Source organism: Manis pentadactyla, chromosome 16 (assembly GCF_030020395.1).
Source record: "Manis pentadactyla isolate mManPen7 chromosome 16, mManPen7.hap1, whole genome shotgun sequence".
NCBI lineage: Eukaryota > Metazoa > Chordata > Mammalia > Pholidota > Manidae > Manis > Manis pentadactyla.
The window spans coordinates 17,969,255-17,981,614 of record NC_080034.1 but is presented as its reverse complement, the minus strand read 5'-3'; the positions used below and the strand labels follow the sequence as shown (position 1 = coordinate 17,981,614).

Genomic DNA, 12,360 nt, shown 5'->3' with positions numbered 1-12,360 from the left:
TCCAATTATAATATGAAGGGTAGCATGACTCTATCAAGAAAACAAATAATAGTGAAATGACCTCAAAATATTAAATATAGTCATATATACTCCAGCTATTACACTATAAATAGAAGTAGTGGAATCTATCCAAGAGAAGTGAAAACACATACATCCACACAGAAACTTGTACACAAATATTCATAAAAGCACTATGTATAATAGCAAAAAAATATAAACAACCCAAATATCTTTCAACCGATGAATACATAAATAAAATGCATTTTATTTACCACCAGCAATAAAAAGGAATAAAGTACTGATACAGGTCAAAACACAGATGAATCTCAAAAATGTTATGGTAAGTGAAAGAGATTAGCCATGAAATACTACATATTGCACAATTCCATTTATGTGAAATGCCCAAAATGGGGAAATCCATTGAGAAAGTAGGTTAGAGATTGCATAGGATGGAAGTACAGGGATAGTGGTTGGGAGGAAATAGGGAATGTCTGCTCATGGGTAGAGGGTTTCTCTTTGAGGTGATGAAAATGTTCTAAAATGAGATTGCAGTGATTACTGAATAACTCTGTAACTACACTTAATGGGGAAAAATTAAATTGTACACATTAAATGGGTAAATTGTATGAGATGTGATTTACTTCTCAATAAAGTTTTAAAACCGAGTGAACTGGGGTTTACACTTGTGGATATGTGCATGCAAGTTAATATCAAAAGGGAAAGGAACTAGAAAAAGAAGGCTAAACTAAGTCCAAAGTTAGGAAATGATTACAGCCAAAATAAATGAAATTGAGCACAGAGAAACAATTTTAAAAATAGATGAAGTCTGAGTTGGTTTTCTTGAAAATTAAAAAATGGACAAATCCCTAGCTACACTAACTAAAGAGGAGAAAATTCAAGTAAATAAAATCAGAAACAAAAGAAGAAACATTACAATTGATGTCACAGGAATAAAAACAATCATAAGGAACTATTATGAAAAATTTTATGCCAACAAATTAGACAAACCAGAATGGATAAATTCGGAGAAATATAAAGCCTACCAAGACTGAATTAAAAAGAAAGAGACTGAACAGACCAATAACAAATAAGGAGACTGAATCAGTAATTTAAAAACTCTCTCAATAAAAAAATCCCAGGAACAGATGACTTCACAAGTAAATTCAACCAAACATTTAAAGAATACCAATCCTTCCTAAAATTTTCCAAAATATAGGAGAGAATATTTCCAAATTCATCTTATGAGGCCATTTACTATCAGCCTGATAGTAAAGCCAGAAAAAATACCACAAATAGACAAAACTATAGGCCAATATATTTGATGAACATACATACAAAAATCCTCACCAAAAATTAGCAAACTGAATTCAACAGCACAGTGAAATGATGATATGCCATAATCAAGTGGGATTTATTCCTGAATGCACAGATGTTCCAATATATGCAAATCAATGTGATATACCACATAAACAAAATGAAGATAAAAACCACATGATCATTTCAATAGATTCAGAAAGAACATGACAAAATTCAACAGCATTACATGATTAAAACTCTCTACAAATTAGGTATAAAAGGAACTTACCTAAACACAATAAGAAACATATATGTAATAAAAAGCCCACAGCTAATATAATAATCAATGGTGAAAAACTGAGCGGTTTTCCTCTAAGATAAGGAACAAGACAAATATGCCCATTTTCACTACTATTCAACATAGTATTGGAAATACTAGCCAGAGCAATTAGGCAAGAAAAAGAAATAAAAGACACCCAAATTGGAAAGGAAGAAAATTCTCTGTGGATGACGTGATCTTATATATGGAAAACCCTAAAGACTCCACCAAAACACTGTTACAACTAACAAATGGATTAAGTAAAGTTGTAGGATACAAGATCAACATACAAAAATCAGTTGCATTTTTATACCCTATCAAAGAACTAAGCAAAAACAAAATTAAGAAAATAATCCAATTTAAACTAGCATCAAAAGAGGAATAAACTCAACCAAGGAGATGAAAGACTTATACATCGAAAATTATTACAAAACACTGATGACAGAAATTAAAGACAAATAAATGGAAAGGCAACCCTAGTTCATGGAACTCTGTAATGTTCCATGGAACACTTCATATTAAAATATAAAGTCTATTACACCCAAAACGATCTACAGATTCAATGCAATCCCTACCAAAATTCCAATGGCACTTTTTTATAGAAATTTCTAAAAATCTTAAATTTTGTATGTTCAATCCATGACCCAAAAGCACAGGCAATAAAAGATAAAGTAGACAAGTGGAATTATATCAAATAAAAACATTTTTGCACAACAAAATGAAAAGGCAACCTATAAAAGGGGAGAAAATATTTGCAAGTCATATATTAGATAAAGGGTTAATATACAAAATACCAAGAACTCTTACAAGTCAATGGCAAAAAACAAAAAAATCTATTTTAATAATGGGAAAAGGAACTGAATAATCATTTTTCCAAGAAGACATACAAATGACCAAATATCTGAAAAGAGATACGTCAGTGAAATATATCCTCACACCTGTTAGGGGCTGTTGTCAAAACAACAAAAAAAGATGATAAGCATTGATGAGGTGGTGGAGAAATTGATACACTTGTACACTGTTGGTAGGAATGCAAATTGATGCAATCAATATGGAAAGAAGGTTCCACAAAAATATAAAAATAGAACTACAATATGATCTGGCAATCTCACTTCTGGGTATATATCAAAAGAAATGGAAATCAGGAGCTCAATATCTGTAGTTCTATGTTCACTGTAGCATTATTCACAATAGCCAAGACATAAAAGCAACATAAACATCTACTGATGGCTGAATGAATAAAGAAAATGTGAAATATAGATATGTAGATAGATACAGATATATAAATACACAGAAGGAAATATTGTTTAGCCTCAAGAAAGGAGAAAATCTTGCCATTTGCAACAACACAGATGTACCTGGAGTATACATGACAAGTGAAATAACCAGACACAGAATGACAAATTCTGTCCTATATGAACAATCTAAAATAGTCAAGTTCATAGAAGCAGAGTAGAATGGTGGTTGTCAGGACTTGATGGAGGGAGAAACAGGGAAGGGTTGGTCAAAGGTTACAAAGTCTCAGTATACAAAATGAGTAAGTCCTAGAGTTCTCCTGTGCAGCATGTGCCTATAGCTAACAATACTGTATTGTAACCTTCTGCTAACAGAATAGATGTTAAGTATTCTTACAATGAAAATAACAAATAATAAAGGGACGATGCTTTTAGATATTTATGTTTACGGCATTGAATGCAATGGTGGCTTCATGGGTATACACTTATCTACAAATTCACCAAATTGTATACATTATACATGTACAGCTTTTTATATTAATTATACCTCCATAAAGCGGTTTTTAATAGTGGAATATTACTCAGCCATGTAAAAAAATTAAATCTTGCCATTTGTGAAAACATGCATGGACCTTGAAGGTACTCTGCTGAGTGAAATAAGTCAGGCAGAGAAAGATAAATACCATATGATTTCACTTAAATATGGAATCTAGAAAATAAAACAAAAAAACAAACAGATTCATAAACACAGGAAATAGACTTGTGGCTGCTGTAAGGCAGGGGGTTGGGGATGGTGAAATAGGTGAAGAGGATAAAGAGGCACAAACATTAAATTATAAAATAAATTAGTCACAGGGATGGAAATATACCATAGAAATATAGCCAATAATACTATAATTTCTTTGTATGCTGACATACAGTAACCTCACTTATTGTAGTAAGCATTTAATAATGTATATAATTGTTGAATCACTATGCTATATATCCAAAACCAGTATAATATTGTATATCAATGGTATTTACAAAAAAGTATCTTAAAGCTATATTCAAATCAAAAAATGGGCAAAGAAACTAACTCATTCTTGAACACTTAATTCTCTGACAGGTATTGTGCTGGGTGCTTTATCTTACTCAATCCTTCCCATACAATTCTAAAGAGGTAACATTTACTCCAATTTTGAAATGAGAAAACTGAAGGTCAAAAAATCTGCCAAAAAATGCAAGTTACTTGTAAGAAGTCATGAAAGGTGGAACTCCCAACTCAGTTCTATTCTCTAAACTCTACCACCCCAAAAAGTATAATCTCATTTCCCGGGGGCACATGGGCTAATGATAACCGAAGACAATGAAAAATTAAATTAGGGGGATGCCTAATTTGCAGGTAAGGAGAAGAATCTGTTCTCTAATAAAGAAAAACTAGATTATAAACTCCCTAAGAGTAAAGGTTGTGATGGTTTTATTTTCTTCTGTATGTCTAGCACCTAGCAGATGAATAAATATCTGTTTAATGAACAAATGGGAAATAAAATATAAAACCAGTGAAATATAATTAACGACACATGAACAAACTCAAAAATGCCATAAAATGTGGATAACTTTCATAACACTTAACCAAATAAATGGACAATTTTTCCAAAGGAAGAGAAAACAGACTAAGAAAATTAGGACTGGATTTCTGAGCAAGTTTAGCCTTCAGAGCACAGATGGTTAAGAAACACGATGACATCTCTAAATCCAATGTGTTACCAAGTGGCCTCACTGGCTGGCTGGATTACACAAATCCTCTCCTTAGGTACACAAAAACACTTGCAGTAGGACAGTAATATAGGCTGTTGGCACATTCCAGATGCACTGATTTGAATACATACACATGCCTGATGCCCTTGTATTTAACAAGGTACATCATAAAAAGCCCATTTCTATTTGATAATTGATCAAAAATAGTTTCTGTATATAAGTAATTGTGCTAACCCACCATCATAAAGACATATGCCTCGAGTTTTTTCAGGGGTGATGAATGATTGGCACTTTGCAGCTCTTCTTCCTCTAACTCTCTCATACCATGCAACTGATAAAGAGGTTGTCAGGGTTCAGGATGCAGTACCCCCACCCTCCAAAATAAATCCCCTGTGAGACAGAACCAAGTACCTCTACTTCTAACCCACCAACAAACCCATCTGAGTGGCTTATCACAGAAGCTCCACTTTCTAATATCGTGGGATTTTATTTCTGACACATAAGACTTCACAATAGAACTCAAAACAAACTTAGTTATCACTTCTAAATTACACTAAAATAACTTTTAGCTCATTAATTGTATAACCATGTCATATGAATAAAAGTCATATTGGTACATTTTTCTCATGCTTACTCACAAGTTACAGAAATATTTTTGGGGGTTTTTTGTAAATACCTTATATCCAGGACTACCCATTAATCCATCCTTTCCATGTCTTCCTGGTTCTCCCTGAAAAATAATTGCATGTATTTAAATACATTATTTGCACAAATTTTTCTTTTTAAAGGAAGACAGTACAAGATAATTTTTACTTAAAGTAAAATACTCATGAACTTTTTCCATCAAACTTACAGCATGTCCAGGAAGGCCAGGAAAACCGGCGTTCCCCTTTTCACCTTTTGCACCCTGTATTAAAAACGAACACTTAAAAAAACAATTCTTACAATCACATTTTGCTTATTACTCAGGAAATCTTCATATTTTATTTAGATTTCTGACTCTGTGCTTGTGCCTTTAACACTTTCACAAACATTTTGTGCACCTCAGTAAGGAGCACTCTCTTGACCCTGACACAGACACATTTAGCACACATGGAACCACCACAGACCCTGCTGACATATATTTTTCATTTTAGACAATGTCATAAGAACTTTAGATCATGGCAGGAACTCCTCAAAGTTGGCCTGAGCACATGCCACATGCGGATTTTGGTGTTTTCCCAACCTTCTGGGTATAAAGGTAAACAGTTCTAGTACCAGGGTTCAGGACAGCCTAGTTTTATTAGAGGCTGTAAGGTGAGATAGCCTGCCATGGTGTGACACATGCTGGACCATTTGGAATGCCTTTACACACTACCCGAGGACGAGGTGCAATAATGTTTTAGAATTCCAACTTCAACTTAACTAGGAAAGTAAGTTAACTTCAATATATAGTGACAGAATTCATGGAACTATAGTTTATATTAGATTTGAAACTTTTGGCAAAGCATTATTTTACCAGACCAGTGGACATAAGTTATTGACAATATGGATGGATTCAGAATTATTACAAACATGTAACAAAGAAAAAACACATCTTGGCAAAATTTTAAAAAGCAATGAGTAATTATATATATGGAGAATATGATGTTCCTTCAACATGAAGAAATAGGAAGAAGGCTCGTAACATTGTCAGTGAACATCCTGTTAAGCAGCTATCAATCCCAGAGAATCTCTCTTTGTAAATATTTTTAAAATTCAGAATAATTAATAAAATTCAGAATATATTAATTATTCTTATAGAATACCACACATAACAGTCCCTGGTTATTTTTCCATTTTCTTCATTGTTCTGAATAAACCCCATGAGAAAAGTAAACAGAGGTAATTGCTACAATGCTGGGTTGGGAATGAAATTCAAGTTTTCTATTTCCATTACATTGAAGCTTAATGTAATGTTTTGTGATCCATACTTCCCTTTTTGCCATAAAATCCAGGTGATCCTTTATCTCCTTTGGGGCCTATTTCACCCTAAAAGACAAAATACAAATACTGAAGTTTAGAGAAATATGAATATGCCCCTTACAAAGGAAAAATAGCACTAATTACTAACAACAAAGTTTAATACTACCAATATTAAAATAAATAGAATAAAATAATTCAAAGTTTGTTTATAAAAGTTCTATTTTTTAGGCTTTATAAAGAAAAATAAGGACAGCAGATATTATAACAGGGCCTATGGTATAGGAATTATAGTTAAGAGAATTTCTATGTAGTCAAATTTACTCATCAATTTTTTAAATACTGTCAGATTTATGAAAATTTAAAAGGAAATTTGTAAAAGCATTATGTAAATGTAGTCTATGATACTAACATAACCCAATCACTTACTTTAATATGCTTCAATTTATATATGAGTATTTATTTATAACACATATCTAACATAAAGTACTTTTAATTTGAAACAAAATATGGTATTGCTGAATTTTAAGAGACCATATTTCTCCAACCTTTGATCCTGGCATTCCATGAAGCCCAGGAAAACCGGGAAGTCCTCGGTCACCCTGAAAATAAAACTGAAATTAATTAAAGAAAACACATTTCAGCCTAAAAATACATCATCTTATACTCTTCAATCTCACCCTTGTCAAAATCCACTGGAAATAAGTCTGTAGAGTTGAATGTATATCAATGTTAAAATCCCAAGACAATATTCCAAGACTTTAACTATCCAAAAATATCTTTACCCTATTCACTTATGTATTGAGAATTCACATATAGAAGCACAGACACTATAATTCCCAGGCTCTTCTTCAACAACTCATGGTCACATAACTAAGCTCTTGCTCGCAGAATGTGTGGGGGACGATGCTGTGTAACTTTCACATCATTAATGAAAGTGCTTATGGCTATGACTTCTCTTCCCTCCTTCCCATCGGATTAGCAGGCAGATAAGATGGTAACTGGTTATGCAGCCTAGACTATGTAGAACAGAACAACACTCTAAGGGAGACTAGAGCAAAAGGGAAAAATGTGAGTCCCTGAATGAGTATGCAGAGAACTGATTCGATGAGAAAAATAACTTTCTTTCTCGTTTACACTGCTACATTCTAGGATCTCTTTGTTTCCAGTCTCAACAGGAATAGTATTTTGTTGGCTTATAATGAAAAGTCCTTCTCAAGAGCAATAGCTTCCTTTTAACTACCTCAATTTTCCATGAAAGAGTAAAAACAATCTGTGGGGGGGGGGGGTTGTGTATGTGACAGAAAAGCAGAGAGACACAGAGAAGACTCACTATAAGTCCACACATTTTACAACTTAATAACCCCCAAATTAAACAATTTAGCCAAACAGAGGATAAAAGAAAAAAATAAGATGTAGGGGTGACCAAGAGGCATCCTTCCCTTATCATGTGGACCCCCTAATACAAGAACCAAAACTACCTTTCGCATTTACTTTTTCCCCATCTCTTGGGGCAGAAAGGAGTGCTAACAGTTCCTACAGAGAGAAAATAGATTAAAGAGGACAATCTGAGCTGACTCTTTGGAAGACTGATATGAGATAATCAGTTGAAGGCCAGGGTAGACTAAGATTTCACTCCTGGTAAGGGAATTTAGGGGGGCAATGAATCCTTGATAACACTACAGCTGAAAGGGGCAAATCAGGATTCTCTATTAAGGCTGAGTGAAGTCCCAGCCACAACTTCATTCTCTGCCTCTCATTCTACATTTATAGAAGACATACTCTTCAAAATTTAATTTACTGGAGATGACAAGCAAACCTCAGATGAAGCGAGAAGACCAGGAGCACTCACCCACAATGTGACAAAAATATATAAAAAATATATATAAAAAATATATTAAAATGACCGTTACCCTCACATGCATAAGCAAGATTTTTAAGTAAAAATAAAAAAGGCATGGCACCTATGTTGACATACAGCAGTTAAGTGGCAGGAGAGAGAAGAGTGCAGAGAAATGTAGTGAGCAAAATGGTTGGGGAATACTAAGACAGTATCTACAAAAGACAGGACATAAGAAAGTATGACCCGAACACATACTTAGCCAAGTTATGTCCAAAGTTTAAAAGTAGTGGGTAGCATTTGCAACAACATGTTGCATGGATGGAGCTAGAGGGTATTATGCTCGGTGAAATAAACCAGTTGGAGAAAGACAAGTACCAAATGACTTCACTCATTTGTGGAGTATAACAACAAAGCAAAACTGAAGGAACAAAACAGCAGCAGAATCACAGATGCCAAGAGACTAGTGGTTACCAAAGGGAAGGGGGTGGGGCAGGTGGGAGGGAGGGAGGGAGGTAGAAGGGGATTAAAGGACATTATGATTAGCACACATAATATAGGGGAGTCACGGGGAAGGCAGTATAGCACAGAGAAGACAAGCAGTGACTCTACAGCATCTTACTACACTGATAGACAGTGACAGCAGTGGGGGATGAGGACTTGATAATATGGGTGAATGTTGAAACCACAATGTTGCTCATGTGAAACCTTCATAAGATTGCATTTCAATGATAGCTTAATTTAAAAAAAAAAGGACAGGCTTGATTCTCCCTCCTTACCCAGGGGAATGCTAGTGAGCTCCCCTTGGGATCAAAGGGAAGAACTTTGCCATCCAGAGCATTGATAGTGGTTTACACTTTTCTCAGGGCTCCTACTACAGTGGGACTCTGGAAAGAGGAGCAGGTTCAGCTGCAGCAGCTGTGGTGGTAGAGTAGGTTGAGCATCTATTTGGAGGGGCTGCTAGTTCCTTCCTGCCCCTTCCCTTTTTGGGTGAAAGAGACTTTAACGACTTACACCAGAGTCTTGAACCAATTAAGGTGGGTCTAATATATTAAAGAAGTTCCATTTAAAATTGGAATAAAGAGATCAAATTTCCTAGATAAAAAACAAGGTTGTGGACTAATACAAAAAAAACCACTGAGTTTCAAGATTGAAAAAAGTAAATAAAAATAAATTATAATCTTGAAGAGGAAAGCTCAGTATTGAAATTATGTTAATGTTTCTAAAATTAACCCATAAATTCAAAAGACTCCTAATTAAAGGGTGAATAGGAATTTCTAAGAAATTGAGGAAAAGATACTCTCCTTTATCTGGAAAAATAAGCATGCAAGAACAGCCAGGAAAATTTTGATTATAAAGAATAATGAGGAAGGACTAGTCCTGCCAATATTAAATCATATTATGAAGTGACAACAATTAAAACAATTTGGCAGTGGAGAGGATGTAGACAAATAAATGGAACAGAATGGAAAGCCAAAATACTAGACCCAGATGAAAATGGAAAGTTAGCAACAAAAATGATTTTTCAAGTAAATGGAGAAAAAAGTGATATTCCATAAACATTGTTGTGGCAACTGGCTATCCATTTAGGAAAAGAGGAAAAAATATGAATGCTCATCTAACTTTACTCCAAATATCAAAATTCTAAAGGTTAAAACAGAAAATAATAAAATCAAAAACTAAAATCAGGAGTCATCATATTCAATATGTTAAAATGTGGAACCTTTCCACAAGCATAGGATAAAAAAAGAAAAAAAATACATATATATATATATATATATATATATATATGTATTTTTTTTTTCTGTATGGCTATAATTCCAAAAACAAAGTCAAAACATATAATATATGCCAGGAGATACATTTTCATACAATTTATGACATGTATATATAACAATTTTTAGAAAGCACAGCCCAGTAGATGAAAAAGGATATGAGTAAGAAACAGATTACAGAGAAGTAACAGAGTGTCCAAAAATCACAAGGTACTTCACTGACCAATAAAGAAACGCAAATCAAACCAGTAAGTACCATTTTAAACTTGCACAGGTGAAAACTGGAAAAATTTAATGAAAACCGGTGCTGATAAGAGTGTAAGGAAAGATATTTTCACATAATTGTTGGGGGAGGACACATTTTCTGGAAGGTAAAAATAGGTGATTTGTATCGAAGTTTAACTGAATTTAACCCTTTGAACCCTTATCACCAATTCCACTTCTGGATCGTTTTCCTATAGATACACCCAGAAAGACTGACTGAGAAATACATACAGAGATGTTCATTACAGTCTTGATGATAATACACCAAAGAAAAACCCAAAAGGACAATAAAGAACCGCAGCGTTCCCAAATTAGAGATTTCTTAAACTAGATAGAAGCAGCCCCTATAGTGAGTAGCTATGATCAGCCATCTGTTTACAGTTTCTTTCATGAAGGCTTTTTGAAATTTCAACTTTCCTCTAAACTCCCAGAGAATTTTATTCAACTCTCTTCGTTGGCACTTAATGTTGATTATCTTGACATACAGTTAACTTTGTATGTGTCATGTGTTTTATTAGATACCGACCACCAGAAAAAAATATTTATTCTTGATTCCTTCTTATTTTTTCTTAGTAGATATACTTCTATTTATCCATATCCAGATTCTTTCTACTTCCAAGCATATAGGGGAACCACACTTCCCTGACTCTTGAAGTAGAGGTGGTTTACAAAATCTGCTCTGGCTAATTAAAGGTGAAGGGCAGTGGTTTAAGAGTCACTGTTTGATTCTCTGTGCACCTGCTACAACAATTAGTTATAAACTAGATGGTGAATCTGGGGGATCCCTCACTGCTGCTAATAAATGTGTGGTTTGACAAGCAATAAATCTTTTTTGTTTTAAGCCACAGGCATTTGGGATTTGTTTGTGCTGGCCTCATAGCCTACACTATCCATATCTAGTTGATGCCTAACTGATGCCAGACTTGTGATCAATGATTATTTGTTGAACATATAAAATATTTTCATTTTGTAAAGTATGGCAAACACTTGAGCCCTCCAGGAAAATTTCAATAGAAACAATTACTTTAAGCAGTTGCACTCCTGTTTGCATCCAAACTTACCACAAATTCTAATCAAAGAGAATCTAGAATTTACCATAAAATGGTTCCACTTCCCACAGGCTGTGTCCAACACTTGTGAATGATGAATATGCCTTTGATGAGCCTGTCCATACCGTAAGTTGATCTAGAGTCACAGTCCCCAAAGTCAGGTCACAACTATTTATTTGAATAGTAAGAGAATATGAAAACTAATATTTTTTAAATTTCTCAGTGTATATGTGTTTTAAATGCATACACTGTTCTGTTCAGTAGCATAAACATATAGTTCATACATAGATATGGGACTGCACGCCCAAAAGCCTTACACTGCCAAGATTTTGCAGTTTAAAGGTTTGATGATCTGTGCTCTAGACGGCACTACCCCTCCCTGGAGAGGGATGCAGACTGAACCTGCTCTCGTGCACCATCACACACCTGAACTTGTCCATCCAGCTCCCTCCTCCTCCTATTTGGCTACTGGCCATAGAGCGCAAGAAGAACAAATCACACTGTTAAACACTGTTTGGGCCAAAGCAGACAAATATGGTGAAAAGAAAGCCAGATTGAGATCAAAACCTTATTTCAAACCCCTGATCCTTAAACAACATCAGACAAATGCTTCAAGTTCATTTCTTAGTTTTCCAAATGGTAAAGTAGGGATAATTTACTCCATAATTAGTGTAAAATGGGCATAATATCACTAATTCTACCAACCTCATAGGACTCTTTGTGAGGGTTGCATGTGGAAAGGAATGCCTATGTATAAGACCAATGTAAAACGTGTCCAAAAATGCAACAGAAAAATGTACATGCAACAGTAAAATCCTTCAAACAGCCAACACATCCAAAGCCTTACAAATATTGGTTGTTCCCTCTCCTCTCAGATAAGAACAAATGCTACCTCTTCCTGAAG

General features: G+C 34.4%; 1 protein-coding gene and 1 pseudogene across 3 annotated transcripts in view; both read right to left on the bottom strand.

Annotated features, from left to right (window-relative positions):
* Positions 1 to 12,360, bottom strand: part of COL21A1 (collagen type XXI alpha 1 chain) — a 178,048-nt gene that overhangs the window by 67,197 nt on the left and 98,491 nt on the right. For all 3 annotated transcript variants that reach the window (XM_057494381.1, XM_057494380.1, XM_057494382.1), the window contains 4 exons: positions 7,077 to 7,130; positions 6,546 to 6,597; positions 5,441 to 5,496; positions 5,264 to 5,317 (listed from right to left, as the gene is read on the bottom strand). In XM_057494381.1, coding sequence (XP_057350364.1) covers positions 5,264 to 5,317; positions 5,441 to 5,496; positions 6,546 to 6,597; positions 7,077 to 7,130 — 216 coding nt within the window. The remainder of the gene's footprint in view (positions 1 to 5,263; positions 5,318 to 5,440; positions 5,497 to 6,545; positions 6,598 to 7,076; positions 7,131 to 12,360) is intronic.
* On the bottom strand, positions 5,503 to 6,327 carry LOC130681379 (60S ribosomal protein L34-like; annotated as a pseudogene).